Source organism: Dendrobates tinctorius, unplaced genomic scaffold (genome assembly GCF_039654945.1).
Source record: "Dendrobates tinctorius isolate UK_male_01 unplaced genomic scaffold, ASM3965494v1 ptg000015l, whole genome shotgun sequence".
Classification (NCBI taxonomy): Eukaryota; Metazoa; Chordata; class Amphibia; order Anura; family Dendrobatidae; genus Dendrobates; species Dendrobates tinctorius.
Genome location: NW_027361683.1, coordinates 24,490,481 through 24,515,345, shown reverse-complemented (window position 1 = coordinate 24,515,345; position 24,865 = coordinate 24,490,481). Strand labels below are relative to the sequence as shown.

Sequence of the window (24,865 nt, the reverse complement as noted above, 5' to 3'; positions counted from 1 at the left end):
AAAAAATACGATTTTTTTATTTTGAGGCCCGGGCATTATAAACTTCTGTGAAGCCCTTGGGGGTTCAAAGCGCTCACCACACATCTAGATAAGTTCCTTGGGGGGTCTCGTTTCCAAAATGGGGTCACTTGTGGGGGTTTCCACTGTTTAGGTACATTAGGGGCTCTCCAAAGGCAACATGACACCCGCAGACCTTTACATCAAAGTCTGCATTCCAAAACGTCACTACTTCCCTTCCGAGCCCTGACGTGTGTCCATACAGTAGTTTTATCCCACATATGGGGTGTCAGAGTACTCAGGACAAATTGGACAACAACTTTTGGGGTTCAATTTCTCCTGGTACCCTTGGGAAAATAAAAAAATGGTGACTAAAAGATCATGTTTGTGGAAAAAATACGAATTTTTTATTTTCACGCCCGGGCGTTGTAAACTTCTGTGAAGCACTGGGGGGGTCAAAGTGCTCACCACACATCTAGATAAGTTCCTTAGGGGGTCTAGTTTCCAAAATGGTGTCATTTGTGGGGGGGTTCCACTGTTTTGGTACATCAGGAGTTTTCCAAACGCGACATGGTGTCCGATCTCAATTCCAGCCAAAAACGTCAAATGGCGCTGCTTCCCTTCCGAGCTCTGCCATGCGCCCAAATAGTGGTTTACCCCCACATGTGGGGTATCAGCGTACTCAGGACAAATTGCACAATAACTTTTAGGGTCCTGTTACCCTTGGAAAAATAAGAATTGAGGGTGAAAAGATCATTTTTGTGGAAAAAAATATGATTTTTTAATTGTATGGCTTTATGTTATAAACTTCTGTGAAGCCCATGGGGGTTCAAAGTTCTCACCACACATCTAGATAAGTTCCTTAGGGGGTCTAGTTTCCAAAATGGTGTCATTTGTGGGGGGTTTCCACTGTTTTGGTACATCAGGAGTTTTCCAAACGCGACATGGTGTCCGATCTCAATTCCAGCCAAAAACGTCAAATGGCGCTGCTTCCCTTCCGAGCTCTGCCATGCGCCCAAATAGTGGTTTACCCCCACATGTGGGGTATCAGCGTACTCAGGACAAATTGCACAATAACTTTTAGGGTCCTGTTACCCTTGGAAAAATAAAAATTGGGGTGAAAAGATCATTTTTGTGGAAAAAATATGATTTTTTAATTGTACCGCTGTACGTTATAAACTTCTGTGAAGCCCTTGTGGGTTCAAAGTTCTCACCACATATCTAGATAAGTTCCTTGGGGGGTCTAGTTTCCAAAATGGGGTCACTTGGGGGGGTTTCCACTGTTTAGGTACATCAGGGGCTCTCCAAACGCGACATGGCGTCCGATCTGAAGTCCAGCCAATTTTGCATTGAAAAAGTCAAACGGCGCTCCTTACCTACTGAGGTCTGCCATGCTCCGAAACAGTGGTTCCCCCCCACATATCAGGTATCCGCGTACTCAGGACAAATTGCACATTAACTTTTGCTGTCCAATTTCTCCTGTTACCCTTGGTAAAATAAAAAAAATTGAACCTGAAGTATTTTTTTTGTGGAAAAAAGTTAAATGTTCATTTTTTTTTTTTTTAAATATTCAAAAAATTCCTGTGACGCACCTAAAGGGTTAATAAACTTCTTGAATGTGGTTTTGAGCACCTTAAGGGGTGCAGTTTTTAGAATGGTGTCACTTTTGGGTATTTTCTATCATATAGACCCCTCAAAGTGGCTTCAAATGTGATGTGGTCCTAAAAATAAAATGGTGTTGTAAAAATGAGAAATCGCTGGTCAACTTTTAACCCTTATAACTTCCTAACAAAAAAAAATTTTGGTTCCAAAATTGTGCTGATGTAAAGTAAACATGTGGGAAATGTTAGTTATCAAGTTTTTTGTGTGCCGTATCTCTGTGATTTAAGGGCAAAAAAATTCAAAGTTGGAAAATTGCGAAATTTTCAAAATTTTCGCCAAATTTCTGTTTTTCTCACAAATAAACGCAAGTTATTTGAATGAATTTTTACCACTATCATGAAGTACAATATGTCACGAGAAAACAATGTCAGAATCACCGGGATCCATGGAAGCGTTCCAGAGTTATGACCTCATAAAGGTACAGTGGTCAGAATTGTAAAAATTGGCGTGGTCATGAACGTGCAAACCACCCTTGGGGGTTGAAGCGGTTAAATGAAGTTTTTATGCAAGACGTATTTTTATTTATATTTTTTTATTTTCTCGCTATATAGAACCCTCAACATTTAGCATTTTTCAAACTGTCCGGAAAAAACACCCCTGCACATTAAATGAATCACCCAAAGCTGCTAATTTTGGTCGAACGGGCCAATTATCTGATTGGTCTCCTTTGACATGATGTTGATGTAGAAAAGAATCAGACTTCAGAATTTCAATATAACAAAATAGTCCAAAACTAATAGCCACCTCAATTCAGCATATTATATCTCAATTTCTGCCACAAATTTGTGCAGACATAACAAAGGCAAATAGGCAAAAAATAGATGAATCAATAAAACCAATCATTTATTAATAAATTTCATAAAATTCTTTTTTACAAGGAAATTTCTAAAAAAAGGGTAGTACAAATGTAATGATAGATGCTCACAGAATTAAGCTTTATGCAACATAATCACAGAATGTTTTTTTTCCCTTTCTTTTATAAATTTTTTTTAACATACAAATTATCTCCAATTAGTGTTTATTTCTTAAGCATAAATTCATAAGCTATATTTATATAAACTTCTGTCTAAATATTTTTAGGGAAAAGCCCAATAGTTCTAAAAGCAGAAGAAACACATCTTTGATTAAATAGTGTGAAATACACACTGCTGAAGGTAAATAACAATTGGGTTTAACTCCCTATACTCTGTGTATACCATGATAATCAAAGACAAGGCTAAAGGCCCTTTTACATTTAGCGATGCACCAGCGATCCGACCAGCGATCCGACCTGGTCAGGATCGCTGGTGCATCGCTAAATGATCGCTAGTGAGCTTTCATACAGAAAGATCTCACAGCGATGCAGCAGTGACGCAGCGCACGATACTCACCTTTCACACACAGCGATCCTGACGTCCTCCCGCCCGCCTCCACGCGTCGCTCGTCGTCACAGCAGGAAGTCTCAGCAGGAAGCGCCCGACGAGAAATGGAGCCGGACATTCTCGCGCGATCAGCGATGGACAGCGGGGGAGCCGGTCGCTGGTAAGTATCACACATAGCGATATCGCTAGCAATATCGCTATAACGTCACAAAACCAGTGACGTTTTAGCGATATTGCTAGCGATATCGCTTAGTGTAAAACCCCCTTAACTAATCCTTAATGGAGTAATCACAGTGCATAAATGCTCAGATAGTAGCGACTTTTGTTCTCAATGTTTCTCTGATTAATTACAAATACTAATAAACAAAAATGCATAAGCTTACTTGATTGTGTAAATATGTATCTAATTGTTGTAACAAAGGAACAACCTAACTGTGTGCGGCCAAAAAAAAAAAAAAAAAATTTCTCCTTAGGCTGAGTTCACACGTGGCGTCTTTTTCGCGTTTCCGCGGCGGTTTTAACCGCGCGATTTTACCACGAAAACGCAAAAAATAAGCATCCCATGCATTCCTATGGGATTCCGCAATGCTGTACTAATGCTGCAGTTTTTACCGCTGCGGAATCGCTTCGCGGTAAAAACCGCAGCATGCTCATTAATTTGCGGAATCGCGGCGATCCCGCACCCATAGGAATGCATTGTTCCGCTTACTTTCCGCATGTGGCTGTGCCCACCATGCGGAAAGTAAGCAGAACATTTGCGGATGGTACCCATGGTCCGGAGGAGAGGAGACTGTCCTCCGGGCATTGGGTACCATATCCCTGTAAAAAATAGAATTTAAAAATAAAAAATATTGTTATTCTCACCCTCCGACGTCCCGCGCAGTCTTCCCGCTTCTCTTCACGCTCTCGTTCCCAGTAGTCCTTTGCGAAAATGCCCGCGATGACGTCCGTTCTCGCGGGATCGCGAAGTCTCGCGGTCATTCGCGCGACGTCATCGCTAATTACCGCGAGACGTCGCGATCCCGCGAGAACTGACGTCATCGCGGGCATTTTCGCAAAGGATTACTGGGAACGGATGCGCGGGACGTCGGAGGGTAAGAATAACACCATTTTTTATTTTTTTTTTTTTTACATTCTATCTTTTACTACTGATGCTGCATAGGCGGCCTCCGTAGTAAAAAGTTGGTCACACTTGTCAAACACTATGTTTGACGAGTGTGACCAACCTGTCAATCAGTTCTCCAAGCGATGCTACAGATCGCTTGGAGAACGCTAGCATTTTGCAAGCTAAATACGCTTGCAAAATGCTAGTTTTTCCGCGGGAAAATCGCGGGAATTTAAAATGCGATTTTCCCGCGGACTGGAATTCCGGAATTCTCGCTGTAATTTCCGCGAGAGTTCCGGTACGTGTGCACTTAGCCTTAATGTGAATATATCCAATGCCTAGTGCAGAGAACTACAGGTTAATCATGTGTCCTGCTTAATATGCCAGCTATACTGATTCAATTTGAAATAAGCTATTCCTGCATGATGTAACAATGCAATCCTGTTTGCAATTATACAACAATTTACATGTATAAAACTTCTGCGGCTCTCTCATACACGTGTCTGGTTACCCCTGGGGTAAGCCCTCACCCGACCCCAGATCATGAAAAATGGAGACGCTACGGGTCTCGGAAAATTGCGCAAATTTTTTTTTTTTTTTTTTTTTTTTTTAGCAAACTTTGGAATTTTTTTTCACCACTTAGATAAAAGAGGACATAGACATGTTTGGTGTCTATGAACTCGTAATGACCTGGAGAATCATAATGGCAGGTCAGATTTAGAATCTAGTGAACCTAACAAAAAAGCCATGCAAAAAACTAGTGTGGGATTGCACTTTTTTGGCAATTTCACCGCACTTGGAATTTTTTTCCCGTTTTCGAGTATACGACATGCTAAAACCAATGGTGTCATTTAAAAGTACAACTCGTCCCGCAAAAAATAAGCCCTCACATGGCCATATAAACGGAAAAATAAAAAAGTTATGGCTCTGGAAAGAAGGGGAGGGAAAAATGAAAATGCAAAACCAAAAATACCCTTGGTCGTTAAGGGGTTAAGGATTAGTTAGCCTTGTCTTTGATTATCATGGTATACACAGAGTATAGGGAGTTAAACCCAATTGTTATTTACCTTCAGCAGTGTGTATTTCACACTATTTAATCAAAGATGTGTTTCTTCTGCTTTTAGAACTATTGGGCTTTTCCCTAAAAATATTTAGACAGAAGTTTATATAAATATAGCTTATGAATTTATGCTTAAGAAATAAACACTATTTGGAGATAATTTGTATGTTAAAAAAAATGTAAAAAAGAAAAGGAAAAAAAACATTCTGTGATTATGTTGCATAAAGCTTAATTCTGTGAGCATCTATCATTACATTTGTACTCCCCTTTTTTTTAGAAATTTCCTTGTAAAAAAGAATTTTATGAAATTTATTAATAATTGACTGGTTTTATTGATTCATCTATTTTTTGCCTATTTGCCTTTGTTATGTCTGCACAAATTTGTGGCAGAAATTCAGAATTTCAATGCTAGGTTATTTCGTTTTCATGAAAATTACGGTAAGTCTCTGCCAAAGGTGAATGGCAGCATCTCACTCCATGTTGAAAGCACAAGTGCTCATGTCTATGGGAATTCAGCCAAACATTTGTATGGCCATAGCAAGACTATAAGACCCTGTACACATCAAACTAAAGATGGCCAAACCCGCTGCAATATACAGGATTGATGGAGAGTCTAATGCAGGGTTCCCCAACTCCAGTCCTCAAGGCCCACCAACAGATCGTGTTTTCAGGATTTCCTTAGTATTGCTCAGGTGTAATTGCTTCACCTGTGCAATACAAAAGAAATCCTGAAAACATGATCTGTTGGTGGGCCTTGAGGACTCGAGTTGGGGAACCCTGGTCTAATGTGTTTTGGTGGGACTTCTGATTTTCCATCCAGAAGAACTTCATCAGTCTATTCTTTTCTAGAGTTAAAGCTGCCACCAGAAGAGTCTGGTAGCTGCTCTCATAGAGCACAAGGGAGAGCCTTGCCAGTCAATCTTCCAGTGTTTCAATTGGGAAAGCAACCTAGGGCCAACAAATATTTAAGCGCCCATACACATTAAATAACGTCAGCCGAACCCACCGATTATCAACAGGTTCTGACGGCAGTCTGTGTATCTGGGTGCCACCAACAGAGAATGTTGGTGTAAAGATTGGCATGTATGATTTCAGACTTCTGATCCTTTGTTCTCTAGATACAAGCTGCTAGAGATGTTCGGAAGCCGCTCTCATACAGAATACTACAAGCACTTGGCCAAGCGAGCGCTCCTGTGTATTGGAGAGTCGTGTGAGCTAGCTGCCAGCTAGTGATGAGCGAGTATACTCGTTGCTCGTTTTTCCGAGCATGCTCAGGTGACCTCCGAGTATTCGGGCGTGCTCAGAGATTTAGTTTCTGTCGACTGTAGCTGCATGATTTGCGGCTGCTGGACAGGTTTAATACATGTGAGGAATGCCTGTTAGGGAATTCCCACATGTATTCAGGCTGGCCAGCAGCCGCAAATCATGCAGCTGAGGCGACAAAATCTAAGTCTCCAAGCACGCCAAAATACTCAGAGGTCACCCAAGCAACGAGTATACTCTCTCATCGCTACTGCCGGCCTATCCATCATTCAGCTGACAGCAAATTATCCTCCTATGATTAAAGGGAATCTGTCACCCTATTTTTCGCCTATCAGCTGCCGGCACTGACATCAGGGGCTTATCTACAGCATTCTATAATGCTGTAGATAAGCCCCCGATGTAACCTGAAAGAGAAGAAAAACGATTTATATTCTACTCACCCAGTAGCGGTCCTGGTCCGGTTCGGGTCATAGAATCATAGAATCGTAGAGTTGGAAGGGACCTCCTGGGCCATCTGGTCCAACCCCCTGCTCAAAGCAGGATTCGCTAAATCATCCCAGTCAGATGTCTGTCCAGCCTCTGTTTGAAGACTTCCATTGAAGGAGAACTCACCACTTCTCGTGGCAGCCTGTTCCACTCATTGATCACTCTAACTGTCAAAAAGTTTTTTCTAATATCTAATGTGTCTCCTCCCATTCAGTTTCATCCCATTGCTTCTAGTCTTTCCTTGTGCAAATGAGAATAAAGTTGATCCTTCTACAATGTGACAGCCCTTTAGATATTTGTAGACAGCTATTAAGTCTCCTCTCAGTCTTCTCTTTTGCAAACTAAACATTCCCAAATCCTGCAACCTTTCCTCATAAGACAGGGTTTGCAGACCGGTCACCATTCTGGTCGCTCTTTTCTGAACTTGCTCCAGTTTGTTGATGTCTTTTTTAAAATGTGGTGCCCAAAACTGGACACAATATTCCAGATGAGGTCTGACCAAAGAGGAGTAGAGGGAAATAATGACTTCACGTGATCTAGACTGTATGCTTCTGTTAATACATCCTAGAATTGCATTTGCCTTTTTTGCTGCTGCATCACACTGTTGACTCATATTCAGTCTGTGATCTATTAGTATACCCAAGTCTTTTTCACATGTGCTGTCACTTAGCCCTATTCCTCCCATTCTATATATGCTTTTTCCATTTTTATTGCCCAGATGTAGTACTTTGCATTTCTCCCTGTTAAAAACCATTCTGTTAGTTGCTGCCCACTTCTCCAGTTTATTTAAATCTTTTTGAATCCTCTCTCTCTCTTCTCTAGTATTAGCTATCCCTCCTAGCTTTGTGTCATCAGCAAATTTAATCAGTTTACCCTCAATTCCTTCATCTAAATCGTTGATAAAGATGTTGAACAATACAGGGCCCAGGACAGAGCCCTGTGGTACCCCACTTGAGACATTCTTCCAACTGGATGTGCAGCCATTTACGACCACTCTTTGGGTCCGATCACTAAGCCAGTTATGAATCCACCTAACAGTTGCCTTGTCCATTCCATACTTAATCATTTTTTCAATAAGGATTGTATGAGAGACTTTGTCAAATACTTTGCTGAAGTCAAGATATACTATATCTACAGCATTTCCTTGATCCACCCAATCAGTGATACCGTCATAGAAGGAAATTAAGTTAGTCTGACATGACTTATTAGTTACAAACCCATGCTGACTCTGTTTAATCACTTCATTCTTATCCAGGTATTGACATACATGTTGTTTAATAATTTGTTCAAAGATCTTAGAGGGAGTCCCAGTCCGGTCCGGCGCCTCCCATGTTCTAACGGTGACGTCCTCTTCTTTGCCGCCTGTCGTTGCTCCTGCGCAAGCGCACTGCTCTGCCCTATTGAGGGCAGAGCAGAATACTGCAGTGCGCAGGCGCCGGGAGAGGTAATACCCCAGACTTATTTGCTCTTTATAGCAATGTCATATAAAACTATGTAAAGTAAAGGTAGTTTTTCCATGTTTGCTCTTAATTATGTTGATGGAAACAATTTTGCACAAACTTGGTCATCTACTGCATGCAGCTACAACATTTTACTGCTCTCCATGGTAGATTCATATACAACTAATTATATAGCCAAGTTTAGACTTCTGCTGAGAAACATTTGGTCTTTTGATTGTCAGGATTGTGCACAGTTTTAACTTGAGGAACCATTCATGTGCTTAAAAATAGCCTTTGAGCAGTACATTGAGTGGTTGGTTGGGAAAAGCTTCCTGTTTCATCTCTGCAGGCAGCAGAGTTAAGGATACACTCATGTGAACAGGTGGCTAAAATAGCACATAGCTGCCAAGAAACTAGTTTACTCTACACTGGTATAAGCCACACTTTCTCACAGTATTCAGTTGGCTTTTAGTATGCTGTTGTGGAAATGAGTTGCAAATAAATCCTTCACTCTGTTAGTTTACTAAGCAGATACGTTTGGCTAATTGCAGTTTGCCAACTTTCTACAGTATTTTTTTACCAGTTTGTTGCCATCTGTTATAGTTTTACTTAAAGGGGACCTGTCATGTAAAAAAAAAAAAAAAACACCATTACCCTACAGATACGGGGTTAATCTGCAGGTTAATAGCGCCCTGAAGGTGTGCTGCTGCCACTCTGAGAGCCCCGCTGCCAGGAAGAAACTTTATTCCTACCAGCAGCCTTGAGCTTTCAGCCATAGGGGTGCTATCAGCGTGGCTTTAGTCATCGCTCAGTGCATACCTGGCTTTAATGACTCCAACTCAAGCTATGCCAGCCACACACCCATGACTGAAAGCCTGAGGCTGCCAGGAAGACTTAAAGGGAACCCAGGGCGCTTTTCAGTTAAAGATCCACCTTCAGCAGCACTAAGGCTGCATTCTGTGAAGGTGGCTCTTCTTTTTCGCAGTGCGCGCTGCCCAAGAACCGACATCAGGCTATTGCGCCTGCGTGTTGCGGAGGCCCCAGCCCCGCAGTGTGAATACATCATAACACACTGCGGGGCAGGATCTGGGGCCTCCACAGTGTGCAGGTGCAATAGCCTGATGTCGGTTCTCGAGCAGCGCGCACTGCGCATGCCCAAGAACACTTGTTACAGCTCAGGCGCCGGGATTCAAATCAAGAGGAGGCATCGACGCACGGGGCACCATGATGGACAGATCGTGGGCGACGCCGAGGCCTCGGACAGGCATGATTGATGGATGGTAGACAGCTGATACTGGGGGACACAACATACCTGTGGGACACATTACAGGTATGGGGAGCTAAAGTCAATATTTTGGCATTACTGGGGGTCAGAAAAAGAAGAGCCACCTTCATAGAATGCAGCCTTAGTGCTGCTGAAGGTGGCTCTTTAACTGAAAAACGCCCTGGGGGGGTGACAGGTTCCCTTTAACCCCTTAAGCCCCAAGGGTGGTTTGCACATTCATGACCGGGCCAATTTTTACAATTCTGACCACTGTCCCTTTATGAGGTTATAACTCTGAAACGCTTCCATGGATTCTGGTGATTCTGACATTGTTTTCTCGTGTACTTCATGTTAGTGGTAAAGTTTCATTCATATAACTTGCGTTTATTTGTGAAAAAAACGGAAATTTGGCGAAAATTTCGCAATTTTCCAAATGTGAATTTATATGCCCTTAAATCACAGAGATACGGCACACAAAAAACTTAATAAATAACATTTCCCACGTGTTTACTTTACATCAGCACAATTTTGGAACCAAAATTTTTTTTTCTGTTAGGAAGTTAAGGGTTAAAAATTGACCAGCAATTTCTCATTTTTGCAACGCCATTTTATTTTTACGGACCACATCACATTTGAAGCCACTTTGAGGGGTCTATATGATAGAAAATACCCAAAAGTGACACCATTCTAAAAACTGCACCCCTTAAGGTGCTCAAAACCACATTCAAGAAGTTTATTAACCCTTCAGGTACGTCACAGGAATTTTTTGAATATTTAAAAAAATGAACATTTAACTTTTTTCACAAAAAAAAATACTTCAGGTTCAATTTTTTTTATTTTACCAAGGGTAACAGGAGAAATTGGACTGCAAAAGTTATTGTGCAATTTGTCCTGAGTACGCTGATACCTGATATGTGGGGGGGAACCACTGTTTCGGCGCATGGCAGACCTCAGAAGGGAAGGAGCGCCGTTTGACTTTTTCAATGCAAAATTGGCTGGAATTCAGATCGGACGCCATGTCGCGTTTGGAGAGCCCCTGATGTACCTAAACAGTGGCAACCCCCCCACAAGTGACCCCATTTTGGAAGCTAGACCCCCCCCCCCCCCTAAGGAACTTATCTAGATATGTGGTGAGAACTTTGAACCCACAAGGGCTTCACAGAAGTTTATAATGTACAGCGGTACAATTAAAAAATCATATTTTTTTCCACAAAAATGATCTTTTCACCCCCAATTTTTATTTTTCCCAGGGTAACAGGACCCTAAAAGTTATTGTGCAATTTGTCCTGAGTACGCTGATACCCCTTATGTGGGTGTAAATGACTATTTGGGTGCATGGCAGAGCTCGGAAGGGAAGCAGCGCCATTTGACGTTTTTGGCTGAAATTGAGATCGGACACCATGTCGCGTTTGGAAAGCCCCTGATGTAACAAAACAGTAGAAACCCCCCACAAATTACACCATTTTAGAAACTAGACCCCCCCCCCCCAAGGAACTTATCTAGATGTGTGGTGAACACTTTGATCCCCCCCAGCGCTTCACAGAAGTTTATAACGCCCGGGCGTGAAAATAAAAAAATCGTATTTTTTCCACAAACATGATCTTTTAGTCACCAAGTTTATTTTCCCAAGGGTACAAGGAGAAATTGGACCCCAAAAGTTGTTGTCCAATTTGTCCTGAGTACGCTGATACCCCATATGTGGGAGAAAACTACTGTATGGGCACACGTCGGGGCTCGGAAGGGAAGTAGTGACGTTTTGGAATGCAGACTTTGATGGATTGGTCTGCGGGTGTCATGTGCGTTTGGAGAGCCCCTGATGTACCTAAACTATTGAAACTCCCCACAAGTGACCCCATTTTGGAAACTAGACCCCCCACGGAACTTATCTAGATGTGTGTTGAGCACGTTGAGCCCCCAAGTGCTTCATAGAAGTTTATAACGCCTGGGCGTGAAAATCATTTTTTATTCCACAATTTTATTTTTTTTTTTTTGCCCCCAATTTTTTATTTTCCTAAGGGTAACAGGAAAAATTGGACCCCAAAAGTTGTTTTGCAATTTGTCCTGAGTATGCTGATACCCTATATGTGGGGTTAAAACACTGTTTGGGCGCATGGCAGAGCTTGGAAAGGAAGGCGCACCATTTGACTTTTTCAACGCAGAATTGGCTGGAATTGAGATCAGACGCCATGTTGCATTTGGAGAGCACCTGATGTGCCCAAACAGTGGAAACCCCCCAATTATAACTCCAACCCTAACCCCAGCACACCCCTAACCCTAATGGGAAAATGGAAATACATTTTTTTAATATTATTTTTCCCAACTAAGGGGTTGATAACGGGGGGGGGTTTGATTTACTATTTATGGCGGTTTTTATGTTTGGCAGCTGTCACACGCTAAAAGACGCTTTTTATTGTAAAAATAGTTTTAGCTTCACCACATATTGAGAGCTATAATTTTTCCATATTTTGACCCACTGAGTCATGTGAGGTCTTATTTTTTGCGGGACGAGTTGACGTTTTTATTGGTACCATTTTCGTGCACGTGACATTTTTTGATCGCTTTTTATTCCGATTTTTGGGACGCAGAATGAACAAAAACCAGCGTTTCATGAATTTCTTTTGGGGGGGTGCGTTTACACCGTTCCGCGTGCGGTAAAATTGATAAAGTGGTTTTATTCTTCGGGTCAGTACGGTTAGAGCGATACCTCATTTAGGTCGTTTTTTTATGTTTCTTCGGTTTTATGCAATGAAAACTATTTTATATAAAAAAAATTATTTTTGCATCACTTTATTCTGCGAGCTTTAACTTTTTTATTTTTTTGCGGATGATGCTGTATGGCGACTCGTTTTTTGCAGGACAAGCTGACGTTTTCAGCGGTACCATGGATATTTATATGCGTCTTTTTGATCGCGCGTTATTCCACTTTTTGTTCGGTGGTATGATAATAAATCATTATTTTTTGCTTCGTTTTTTATTTTTTAAGGGGTTCGTTAAAGGGGTTAACTAATGGGATGGCTTTATAGTGCGGGTCCTTACTGCTGCAGACTTCCCTCATGCCTGCTCTTTTTAGGCAGTGAGGAAGTCAGCTCCCTACAGCCCCCCGAAGGTCCCCGTCGCCATCTTGGATCCGGGGGCCTGTAGGGAAAGAGACCCCCGCAGCAGCGCTGCACATTGCGCTGCCGTGGGGGGCTCAGGGAAGCACGGAGGGAGCCCCCTCCCTGCCGATGCTTCCCTTTAACCCCCGGTACACCGCGATCGTGTTTGATCGCGGTGTGCAAGGGGCTAACGTGTCGGGGGCGGTCCGTGACCGCCCCTGACACATTGTGCCGGGTGTCAGCTGTTATAATCAGCTGACACCCGGCCGCGATCAGCGGCGCTCACCACGTGAGCGCCGCTGATCGCTATGACGTACTATCCCGTCCCTGGGAATTAAGTCCCAGGGCACATGGATGGGATAGTACGTCTGATGGCAGAAAGGGGTTAAGTTAATTTCCTCCCGACTGCCGGGGCGCAATGTGGCAGCTGCACAGCTTCAGAATACTATTATCCTGCAGGTTAACCCCATATCTGTAGTTTAATAGGGTTCTGAAACCGTGCAGCTGCACCAGTTCAAAAGTGTTGATTGTAGAACTTTAGAATGAGGGTTTTAAAGCGACTTTAATAAGGGTATGTGCACACATTACGGATTTGGCCCTGCGGATCCGCAGCAGTTTTCCATGTGGTGTACAGTACCATGTAAACCTATGGAAAACCAATTCCGTGCAGAAATGCAGCATTTTATTTTCCGCAGCATATCAATTCTTTGTGCGGAATCCGCAGCGTTTTATACCTATTCCATTATAGGAATCTGCAGGTGAAAAAAAAACGCAGTCGAAATCTGCAGAAAACCCGCAGGTAAAACGCAGGTCATTTTACCTGCGGATTCTGCAAAATCCGCTTGGAAAAATCCGCAATGGAATAATAATCTTTATTTATTTAGCGCCAACATATTCCGCAGCGCATTACGGTTTAACAGTTTCAAAACACAAGTCATAAGTAACAACGTTAACAATACAATAGTTAAAGCAAAATAAGACGACCTTGCTACTCATACACACTTACATATAGAATGATTTTGATTAGTGAACGTGATAGGCCGCTCTGAACAAGTGTGTTTTGAGGGAGCGCCTAAAACTATGCAAATTGTGGCTAGTCCTAATTTCTTGGGGTAGAGCATTCCAGAGGATTGGCGCAGCGCGGGAGAAGTCTTGGAGTCGGAAGTGGTAGGTACGGATTAGTGCAGAGGTTAGTCGAAAGTCGTTTGCAGAGCGCAGCGGTCGGTTAGGCCGATAGACAGAAATGAGGGGGGAGATGTAGGGGGGGTGCTGCACTGAGGAGAGCTTTGTGGGTGAGGACAAGTACTTTGAATTGGATCCTATAATGAATGGGCAACTAATGTAAGGACTGGCAAAGAGCAGATGCGTCCGAGTACCGATTAGCCAGATAAATGACCCTGGCTGCTGCATTAAGTATGGACTGGAGAGGGGATAGTCGAGTAACGGGGAGGCCAATTAATAGAGCATTGCAGTAATCCAGGCGGGAGTGGATCAATGCGACAGTGAGGGTTTTTGTTTCCATGGTGAGAAAAGGGCGGATTCTAGAGATGTTCTTAAGGTGTAAGCGGCAAGAGCGGGCAAAGAATTGTATATGGGATGTGAAGGAGAGATTGGTGTCAAACATAACACCCAGACAGCACGCCTGCTGCCGGGGTGTTATTATGGTGCCACCCACGGAGAGGGAAATGCCAGATTTAGGGAGGTTAGTAGACGGCGGGAGCAGAAGAAGTTCAGTTTTAGAGAGGTTGAGTTTCAGATAGAGAGTGGACATGATATTGGAGACTCCGGACAGACAGTCACTGGCGTTCTGTAGTACAGCGGGGGTAAGGTCAGGGAATGACATATATAGTTGTGTGTCATCAGCATAAAGATGGTACTGAAAGCCAAATCTGCTTATAGTCTGTCCAATTGGGGCCGTGTAGAGAGAGAAGAGAAGGGGGCCAAGGACTGAGCCCTGAGGTACCCCGACAGCAAGAGGAAGAGGAGATGACGTGGAGCCAGAGAACAAAACACTGAAGGAGCGGTCAGAGAGATGGGAAGAGAACCAGGAGAGTGCAGTGTCCTTAATGCCTAGTGACTGGAGCCTAGAGAGTAGGAGATGGTGGTCAACAGTGTCGAGAGCTGCAGATAGGTCAAGAAGAATGAGCAGAGAGTGGTCACCGTTACGTTTTGCTGTCAGAAGGTCATTGGTCACTTTGAGTGCAGTTTCAGTCGAATGTAGGGGGCGGAAGCCGGACTGTGAAGGGTTTAGGAGTGAGTGAGTGGAGAGGTAGAGGGTAAGGCGGGAGTAAACTAGGCGCTCCAAAAGTTCGGAGATGAAGGGGAGATTGGAGACTGGTCTGTAGTTGTTTGTGCAGGATGGGTCAAGAGTGGGTTTCTTTAGTAATGGAGTAACGATGGCGTGTTTGAAGGAGGATGGGAAAATGACCGAGGAGAGGTAGAGATAAAAGCTTGTAGTTAGGTGAGTTGTGACGACTGGAGAGAGAGAGACTGGAGGAGATGTGTGGGAATGGGGGCGGTAGTGCATGTGGTCGGATGAGAGGAAGAGAGGAGTCTGGAGACTTCTTCTGTGATGGGATCAAATGTGGAAAGTGAGCCAGGGGAGATGCAGGAAGGGATGGGAGTCACAGCTCTTGGTGGTTGGGAGCAGATTTTCTGATGGATATTATCTATTTTTCCTGTGAAGTTGGAGGCCAGGTCATCAGCACAAATGTCTGTGATAGGGGCTTGTGCTTTTGGCCTGAGGAGGGAGTGAAAGGTGTCAAAAAGTTTCTTGGGGTTGTTGGCTAGTGAGGAGATAAGGGTGGTGAAGTAGGTCTGTTTGACGAGGTGAAGGGCAGTGTTATAGGTTCTTAACATGAATTTGAAGTGGATGTAGTCTTCTGGTGTGTGGATTTTTCTCCGTAGGCGTTCAGCACTCCTAGAGCATTGCTGAAGAAGTTGAGTTTGCGGTGTGAGCCAGGGCTGTTTTATTCCGTGCTTGGAGGTTCTGAGGGTGTGGGGAGCTACTAGGTCAAGGGTGCTTCTAAGAGTGTCGTTGTAGTGATGAACAGCCAGATCAGGACAGGAAAAAGGGGTGACTGGGGACAGTGATAAGTGTAGGGGGTCTGAAAGTGTCTGAGGGTTAATAGCTTGTAGATTTCTGACTGTGTGGTAGGTAGGAGTGAGCTGGGGTGGGCGAGGATTTGTGAGCATGAAGGAGAGCATGTTGTGGTCAGAGTGGAAGTGGTGAGTTATTTAGGTGGGAGATTGAACAGAGCCGGACAAAGACCAGCTCAAGGGTGTTACCGTCCTTGTGTGTCTCAGAGGCTGAGAGCTGCGAGAGGCCTAGAGAGGTGGTTAGTGATAGAAGCTGGGATGCAGAGCTGTTAATGGGGATGTTGAAGTCTCCCAGGATAGAGTTGGTAGTTCTGAGGACATGAAGTTCGGCAGCCAGGCAGAAAAGTGGTCAAGAAAGTGGGTGGGTGAGCCTGGGGGCCAGTATATGACCGCTACTCTGAGGGAGAGGGGACCGAAGAGCCTGATGGTGTGGACCTCAAAAGAAGGGAATAAGAGTGATGGAACTGGGGGGATGACCTGGAAAGTGCATTGTGGGGACAGGAGTATGCCGACTCCACCACCATATCTGTTTGTGTGTCTCGGGGAATGAGAGAATTGTAAGCCATCATAGGAAATGGCAGCAGGATAGACAGTGTCAGAATCCTGAATCGAGGTTTCAGTGAGGGCCAGCAGATTAAGAGAATTGTTCAGAAAGTAGTTGTTTAGGAAAGGAAGCTTGTTACAAACAGATCGTGGATTCAAGAGGGCACAATTAAAAGATGGAGATGAGGGAGTGCAAATAATATGAATAAGATTATTATGGTTTCGATATGAGGTAGGGTTGGGGGAGATGTCCCCTGCAATCAGTAGGAGTAGAAAGATAAAGAACAAATAGTTGTTGGAATTGCAAGTCGTTTTTTTTTTCTGCGATGTGTTGGGGCAAGATGGGCTGAGGTTTCTCAGGAAGGTGAGAAGTGCATGTGAGCTGTACATGGGAGAGGGAAGTATAGAGGGGCTGATGTGTATGAGTCTTGATGGAGGGGGGATGGGGTGGTGAATGTGGATGGCAAGGGAGCACAGGATAAAGCACATGAGAAGGGAATGCAAAGTGTGGGTTACCTGATTCCCGCCCTGATTAACTGTCGTTTTCTTGATGCTTAGCTTCTATGATGCACATACCCAAAGATTGCACAAGTTCGAGGTGAGTGTGATGTCATAGGCCTTGTTAAAAACTTTTTTAGGGTCTGCCTACAGTTGTGGTCACTGCAAATTAACATTATGGGGGGTAGTACATTCCAGAAAGCTGGAACAGCTCGAGAAAAGTCTCAAGCAGGAATGCGAGGTTCATATTATGAGTGACGATAGTTTTAAAAGATTATCAGAATTGAAAGGATGATGGTAGATGAGATGTAGGGTAGTACTGCACTGTGCAGTACTTTGTGGATGAAAAGTTTTTGTTGTATTCTGTAGCAGAGGAAAAACCAGTGCAGTGACTGGCAAACCGTTCAGGAATTGGTCTAGCAGCTATTCAGAAATAAGATCCTGTCTGCCTTACTCAGGATCGATTGTAGAGGGGAAAATTTAGAATGGGAAGACTGATGGGTAATCTTTAAATATTGAAATCTTGGGATGCAACTGCAAGCCACTAGCCATGGTCTACATTGTAATGATTGCAATCGATGGGTTACAACTGAATTCTAATGTATGTGGGTATCTCCTGACTGTCCCATGATGGCTAGATTGAGCTAATTGGGATTAGACATATTAGATTTCAATATATACAATTTTTTGTCTTGTGACTGCTTTGGACAGATATAATGTATGGTATCTTGCTACAAGAAGACCAGGATTTTTTTTTTTTTTTTAACCTGTGTCGTACTGCTTCAAGACAAATCTCATAATCAAGGTGCGTTGACATGGGTGATTTTTTTTTTTTTTTTTTTTTTTTTTTTTTTTTACACAGATTATTGAAGCATATTGCGTTGAGAAACTAGTGTGCAAGAAAAATACTCAATTTGAATGTACGCTAACTAAATGTTGTTGCACATATTAGTATTATAATAGCACCATTGATTCCATGGTACTGTACATGCGAAGGGGTTACATCAAAATACAAATATCACTTAAAGTAAGCAAACTAACAATGACAGACTGGTACAGAGGGAAGAGGACCCTACCCTTGAGGGCTTACATTCTACAGGATTATGGGGAAGGAGACAGTAGGTTGGGGGTTGCAGTAGCTCTGATGGTGTTGAGGTGTCAGCATGGTCATTACAGGTTGTAAGCTTTATTGAAGAGATGGGTTTTCTGTTTCCGTCTGAAGGATGCAAATGTGGTGAATAACCGGACGTGTTGGGGCACAGAATTCCAAAGGATGGGGGGGATATTCGGGAGAAATTTTGGAGGCGAATGGGTGAGGAGCGAATAAGCATGGAGGAGAAAAGGAGGTCTTGGGAGGACTGTAGATTACGTGAGGGAAGATATTGGGAGATTAGTTTGGAAATATACGGAGGAGAAAGGTTATGGATGGCTTTGTAGGTCAGTGTCAGTAGTTTAAACTGGATATGCCGGGAAATTGGGAGCCAGTGAATGGATTTGCAAAAAGGGGAAGTAGGAGTGTAGCAAGGAGAGAGAATAGTCGGGCAGTTAAGGACGGACTGGAGGGGTGCGAGAGTGTTAGAAGGTAGGCCACAGAGGAGGATGTTGCAGTAGTCGAGGCAGGAGATGATTAGGGCATGCACAAGCATTTTGGTAGAGTGAGAGGGTTGAGGAAAGGACTGATTCTGGAAATACTTTTCAGCTGGAAGTGACAGTAGGGGCCAAGAGCTTGGGTGTGTGGTTTAAAGGACAGGGCAGAGTCAAGGGTTACTCCGAGGCAGCAAATTTCCTGTTCTTGGGAAAGTGTGATTTTTATTTATTGTGATAGCTAGATCAGGTAACTTACTGTGCTGATTTACTAGGCAACTTACCGTAATAAAAACCAAATATATACCTATCTCAATTGTTTATTTTCACCAGGTAAACCAATATAACAACACAAAATTTAGAAATAAACATTTCTGACATTCAAAAGCAAAAAAAAAAAATCAGTGACCAATATAGCCACCTTTCTTTACGATGACACTCAAAAGCCTTCCATCCATAGATTGTCGGTTGCTTGATCTGTTTACGATCAACATTGCATGCAGCAGCCACCCCAGCCTCCCAGACACTGTTCCGAGAGGTGTTCTGTTTTCCCTCCCTGTAAATCTCATATTTTGTGGGACCACAGGTTCTCTATGGGGTTCAGATCAGGTGAACAAGGGGGCCATGTCATTATTTTTTTTCTTCTTTTAGACCTTTACTGGCCAGCCACGCTGTGGAGTATTTGGATGCATGTGACAGAGCATTGTCCTGCATGAAAATCATGTTTTTCTTGAACGATACCGACTTCTTCCTGTACCACTGCTTGAAGAAGGTGTCTTCCAGAAACTGGCAGTAGATCTGGGAGTTGAGCTTCACTCCATCCTCAACCCGAAAAGGACCCACAAGTTCATCTTTGATACCAGCACATACTAGTACCTCACCTCCACCTTGCTGGCGTCTGAGTCGGAGTGGAGCTCTCTGCCCTTTACTGATCCTGCCTCGGGCCCATCCATCTGGCCCGTCGAGAGTCACTCTCATTTCTTCAGTCCATAAAACCTTAGAAAAATCAGTCTTAAGATATTTCTTGGCCCAGTCTTGACTTTTTTTCTTATGTTTCTTGTTCAAAGGTGGACGTTTTTCAGCCTTCCTTACCTTGGCCATGTCCCTGAGTATGGCACACCTTGTGCTTTTTGATACTCCAGTAACGTTGCAGCTCTGAAATATGGCAAAACTGGTGGCAAATGGCATCTTGGCAGCTTCACGCTTGATTTTCCTCAATTCATGGGCACTTATTATGTGCCTTTTTTTTATCAACACGCTTCTTGTGACACTGTTGGATATTTGGTTTGAAACGCTTGATTGTTCGGTGATCACGCTTGAAAAGTTTGGAAATTTAAAGACTGCTGCATCCCTCTGCAAGACATCTCACAATTTTTGACTTTTCAGAGTCCGTCAAATCTCTCTTCTGACCCATTTTGCCAAGGAAAGGAAGTTGACTAATAATTAAGCACACCTTATATAGGGTGTTGATGTCATTAGACCACACCCCTCCTCATTACATAGATGCATATCACCTGATTTACATAATTGGCAGTTGGCTTTCAAGCCTATACAGCTTGGAGTAGGACAACATGTATAAAAAGGATGACGTGATCAAAATGCTCATTTGCCTAATAATTCTGCACACATTGTATGTCCCATCTGTGTGGGTAGCTGAGAAGGACCACTGAGTAAGTCCAAAAGATGAAGTGAGCGACGGGAGTTTGTAGGCTACCGACTGGTGGGTATCAATGGGGATGTTGAAGTCACCCATGATGTTGTTGGGAATGTCAGCAGATCAAGTGAAGAAGCCAGATGGAGAACTGGTCAATAAAGGCAGTGGTTGGGCCTAGAGGACGGTATATGACAGTCACTTGGAGGTTGCAGGGAGAGTAGATGTGGACATCAAGAAAGGGGTGGATAAGGGAGGGAAGAGATGGGATTGGGTTAAAAAGGTACAGTTTGAAGAAAGAGAGCCCACTCCTCTACCATGTCTGTTGCCAGGACGAGGAGTGTGTGAAGTGGAGGCTGCTGTAACATAGCACAGCAGAGGAGGCTTGTTGGAAGATTGTTGGTAGTTTTAAAGGGAACCTGTCAGCAGGGTTGTGCACAGTAACCTATTATAGTCAGTGTCAGGTCGGTCCCGCTATACTGGTTACAATGATACCTGGGTTGATGAAATCCATCTTGTGGCTGTTTAATTTTTTTTTTTTTTTTTTTTTTTTCTTTCAGTTTTGAGTTAGACATTCATTCTTGTACTCCAGGGCGGGCTGTGGGGGGTCTTCATGTGGTGCTCTGATTAGCTATTCATCAGTATGAATGACCTGCCCCCTAGTTTACATGATGAATATTATATATATCTTGGAGGGGGGGGGACTTTTGCAGACAGACGCAATAATATATACAAGCTTAAAAAATACAAACATTAGCAATGAAATGACTCGCGAGTCCTAATGGCTCCATAGTTAGTAATGTAGGGATCCAAACCCCTATTTCTTTGGGTCGTTGCAGCCAGTTCTCCTTGTTGTGGGAATCTGTTCTAAGCGCTGCTAGTATAGTTGTAAGGGTGTGTGCACACGATGCAGATTTTTACCTGCAGATTTGGCGAAATCCGTAGGTCAAATGACCTGCGTTTTAACTGCGGATTTAGTGCGGATTAGCCTGCGGTTTTCCCCCTGCATTTTGACACCTGGTAATGGAGCAGGTGTCAAGCCGCTGTGGATTCTGCACAAAGCAGAGACATGCTGCGGATTTAAAACGACAGCAAATCCGTGCGGAAAAATTTTCCATTGAAGATGAAGGTTCTGTACAACGCAGGGACAAATCCGCTGCGGTACCACAGCAGAATCCGCAGTGTGTGCACACAACATAACAGATTGTTGTGCTATGGTAAAATGTGCCATTATTGGCAGAATGATCCTCTTGCATCAGATATTGGACTAATGTTGGGACGTGTGATCACGGATATGTCAATTTAGATTTTCCCACACATCGGTGACTGCAATTAGATGTAGCACAATACAGTTGTGTGAAAACCTTTTGCCAGATGTGGATGACTGTGTAAAGTACACTCCTTGTAATGTGTGAACATTGGTCACAATGTATACATGGGAATGTTCACCTCTTTTTAGTGTAGTGAATGTTGGATAGCTGCGCTCTCCTGACTCACTCATACACATGAACTTTTGACTCTGATGACCAGTCTGCTGACAGCTATCCCCATGTCCATGGCCAGCTTTACTCCAACAGATTAAGTTTAAGCTCCGAGTATAAATGTAGACGGTTCAGCCATAGCTCTAGTGGGTTTTGTCCACATTTTACTCTTTTTGGTTTCTAATTGCCCCAATTCATTTGGCAATTTGAGAAAAAAAAACATTGCAAATAGCCTTCTCTCAATTCAGATCATTTAGAGAAGCTCAAGAAGGAAAATTGCATATGAGTGATCATGTGGCGACTGCTTTGGTGTGAAACAGAGCAGATTTCTAACAATGTGTATAATACACTGTTAGGATTCAGTGTTCTACAGCCCCTTCCTAGTTTTATACAAGACCCACACAACCTCTTTAAAGGGTTTGTTTCATCTTTTTTCTTCAGAAGCGATACGCTTGACTACTGAAGGCGGGGGGAGCATTGCTGTGCTGCTGGCCCAAACTCTGTGCTTTCCAATGCTGCAAGCAGAGAAGCCTATTGTGTCTGCAGCATTGCAGGAGCTGAGGGGCACAAAAGCTGGCCACATCCAGTGATCCAGCCATCTTCAGAGTAGCTCCTTTTTTTTAGTTCTTTAGCAAAGAGTTTGTAAGCACTGCACTCCTTTTCAAGAAAATCTGCCGTTACTGATAGACTGCAAAGGTAGCTAGTAACCTAGGGAATAAACTGTCAACTATAGAAGTGTGTGTGTGTGTGTGTGTGTGTGTGTGTGTGTGTGTGTGTGTGTGTGTGTAAATAGGGAGTAAATTACAAAAATGGCTTGTTTTTTTGCAAACATCTTCCAATTTTTCTTACCTAAAAAGATTTAACAACCTCTTTAGTGTTTTTCCTTCTGACAACTTTGTTTCACTTTCATAAAGAATTTACCGCATATGTATCTTTGTCTGACAACTTTACGTTATAAAATAGTCTTATGCTAATTTTCACTAATAGCTGATATCTTAATTGAGCTTTAACTTTTTTAATCCCAAGGTCCTCCACCGACCAACCTCTTCCAACCTCCGCGGCGTCCTGGTTTGGGAACTCTTGGAAAGCCAATTAGGCTCCTGGCTAACCATTTCCAGGTGCAAATACCAAAAATTGATGTGTACCATTACGATGTGGACATTAAACCAGAGAAAAGACCCAGAAGAGTAAACAGGTAAATATGTTGAGAATTATAATTGTGTGGGTTCTGTTTTTTTTTTTTTTTTTTCTTCTTTCCCTCTCTTCCTCTCTAGCTATTGCTAACATTTCCTGCCCACATATAGGGAGGTGGTGGATACAATGGTGCGTCACTTCAAGATGCAGATATTTGGAGACCGTCAGCCAGGATATGATGGAAAAAGGAATATGTATACTGCACATCCACTGCCAATTGGGAGAGACAGGGTGAGAAATGATAAATATATGTATATGTCTTTTATTAAAAAAAAAAAAAGAGAGAGTTTGTCATTAGGTTTTTGCTGTCTCATTTCAGAGCAGCATAATGTAGGCACAAAGAATGATTCCATCAGTGGATCACTTATGGAGCTGTTTGCTGTAATTTTGATAAAATCACTCTTATCTTCTGCAGATCTACTAGTTCTCTGAATACAGAGCCTTCATAACCCATCCCACACCACTGACTGACCACTTTCTGCGTATTCACTGTGTATACAGAAAGCTGCCAATTAGTGGTGGGGTTATACAGAGCTCATAAATAGAACGGCCACAAGCTTTGCTTGTCCTCTATTGGTGATCTTTTGCTGTGTGATAAAACACTCCGGGATCGCCTTTTGCTGGGGTCTAAGGTCACGTGCGTTCAGCATGAAACTTGGGCGCACAGCCGGGGTCCGGGTGTAACTGACACTGGGTCAGGTTTATTAAAGGTGAAAGCAATGCATAAAGGAAAAAACATAAAACAAATCCTTGCCTGTCCGGCACTAACTAAACAAGGTACAACCTAACTACCAACTGGCGGGCTTCTCCCGTCCAGCCAAACCACAGTTGCAGTGGGCACTGCTTTCACTCACATGTGTCTCTCACACAGACAGGCTGTCTGTGTTCCCAGGCTGAGAGACTCTCACAACCACCTGGCATCCTTTTATATCCGCCTCCCATTATTCATTAGTAACCAGATGCGATACTGACCAGACTAGGCCACATAGGAAAGGTATCTGGGCGAGATATACCTGCCCTCATCCACTATTCCCACATGATTCTCACATATCCCCCCCCCCCCCCTCTGCTCAGACCACTCCGGTCGAGCAATGACACCCGCCAAACAGTGCACTCGGGACAGGGCATCTGCATTCCCCATCTGTACCCCTGGGCGGTGCTCCACCGTAAAAGTGTAGGCCTGCAGGGCAAGGAACCACCGGGTCACCCGGCTATTCCGTTCCTTGTGCAAGTGCATCCACTTGAGAGGGGCATGGTCATTGATCAGCCTGAACTTTCGGCCCACCAGGTAATATTTGAGGGCCTCTAGAGCCCACTTAATGGCTAGGCACTCTTTTTCTATGACTGCATACTTTTGCTCATGTTTGTTCAGCTTCCTGCTGAGATAGAGGACTGGGTGTTCCACTCCGTCCCTCACTTGTGACAGTACGGCCCCGATACCGGTATCAGAGGCATCCGTTTGTACCACAAACTCGCTGCAGAAGTCCGGAGTCACCAGTACTGGTTGAGAGCAAAGTGCCCGTTTTAGGCTATGGAAGGCTTCTTCCGCCGCTAAACTCCATTTAATCATGACGGAGTCTTTCCCTTTTGTAAGATCAGTCGGGGGGTAGCGATGGCTGCAAAATTGGGTATGAACCGGCGATAATAGCCGGCGATCCCCAGAAAGGCTTGTACCTGCTTCTTGTTTACAGGTTGCGGCCAGTCCTGAACCGCCTGAATCTTATCGAGCTGGGGTTTAACAATACCCCTCCCAATTACATACCCCAAATACCGGGCTTCTTCTAGCCTGATGTGACATTTCTTGGGGTTCGCGGTTAGACCTGCCTCCCACAGGTCGTCAATCACAGCTTGTACTTTCTGGAGATGAGTCTCCCAGTCCAAGCTGTAAATGACAATGTAATCCAAATAGGCCGAAGCGTACAGCCTATGTGGCCTCAGGACTCGATCCATCAGTCTCTGGAAGGTCGCCGGTGCCCCGTGCAGTCCAAACGGCATATACACATACTGAAATAAACCTTCCGGCGTAGCAAATGCCGTCTTTTCTCTGGCAGCCTCAGCCAGAGGGATCTGCCAATACCCCTTT

General features: G+C 43.7%; 1 protein-coding gene across 2 annotated transcripts in view; it reads left to right on the top strand.

Moving 5' to 3' along the window:
• The window catches only part of AGO4 (argonaute RISC component 4), a 105,661-nt gene that overhangs the window by 5,726 nt on the left and 75,070 nt on the right, over positions 1-24,865 (top strand). For both annotated transcript variants that reach the window (XM_073562935.1, XM_073562941.1), the window contains exons 2-3: positions 22,615-22,783; positions 22,893-23,013. In XM_073562935.1, the coding sequence (XP_073419036.1) occupies positions 22,615-22,783; positions 22,893-23,013 (290 nt within the window). The remainder of the gene's footprint in view (positions 1-22,614; positions 22,784-22,892; positions 23,014-24,865) is intronic.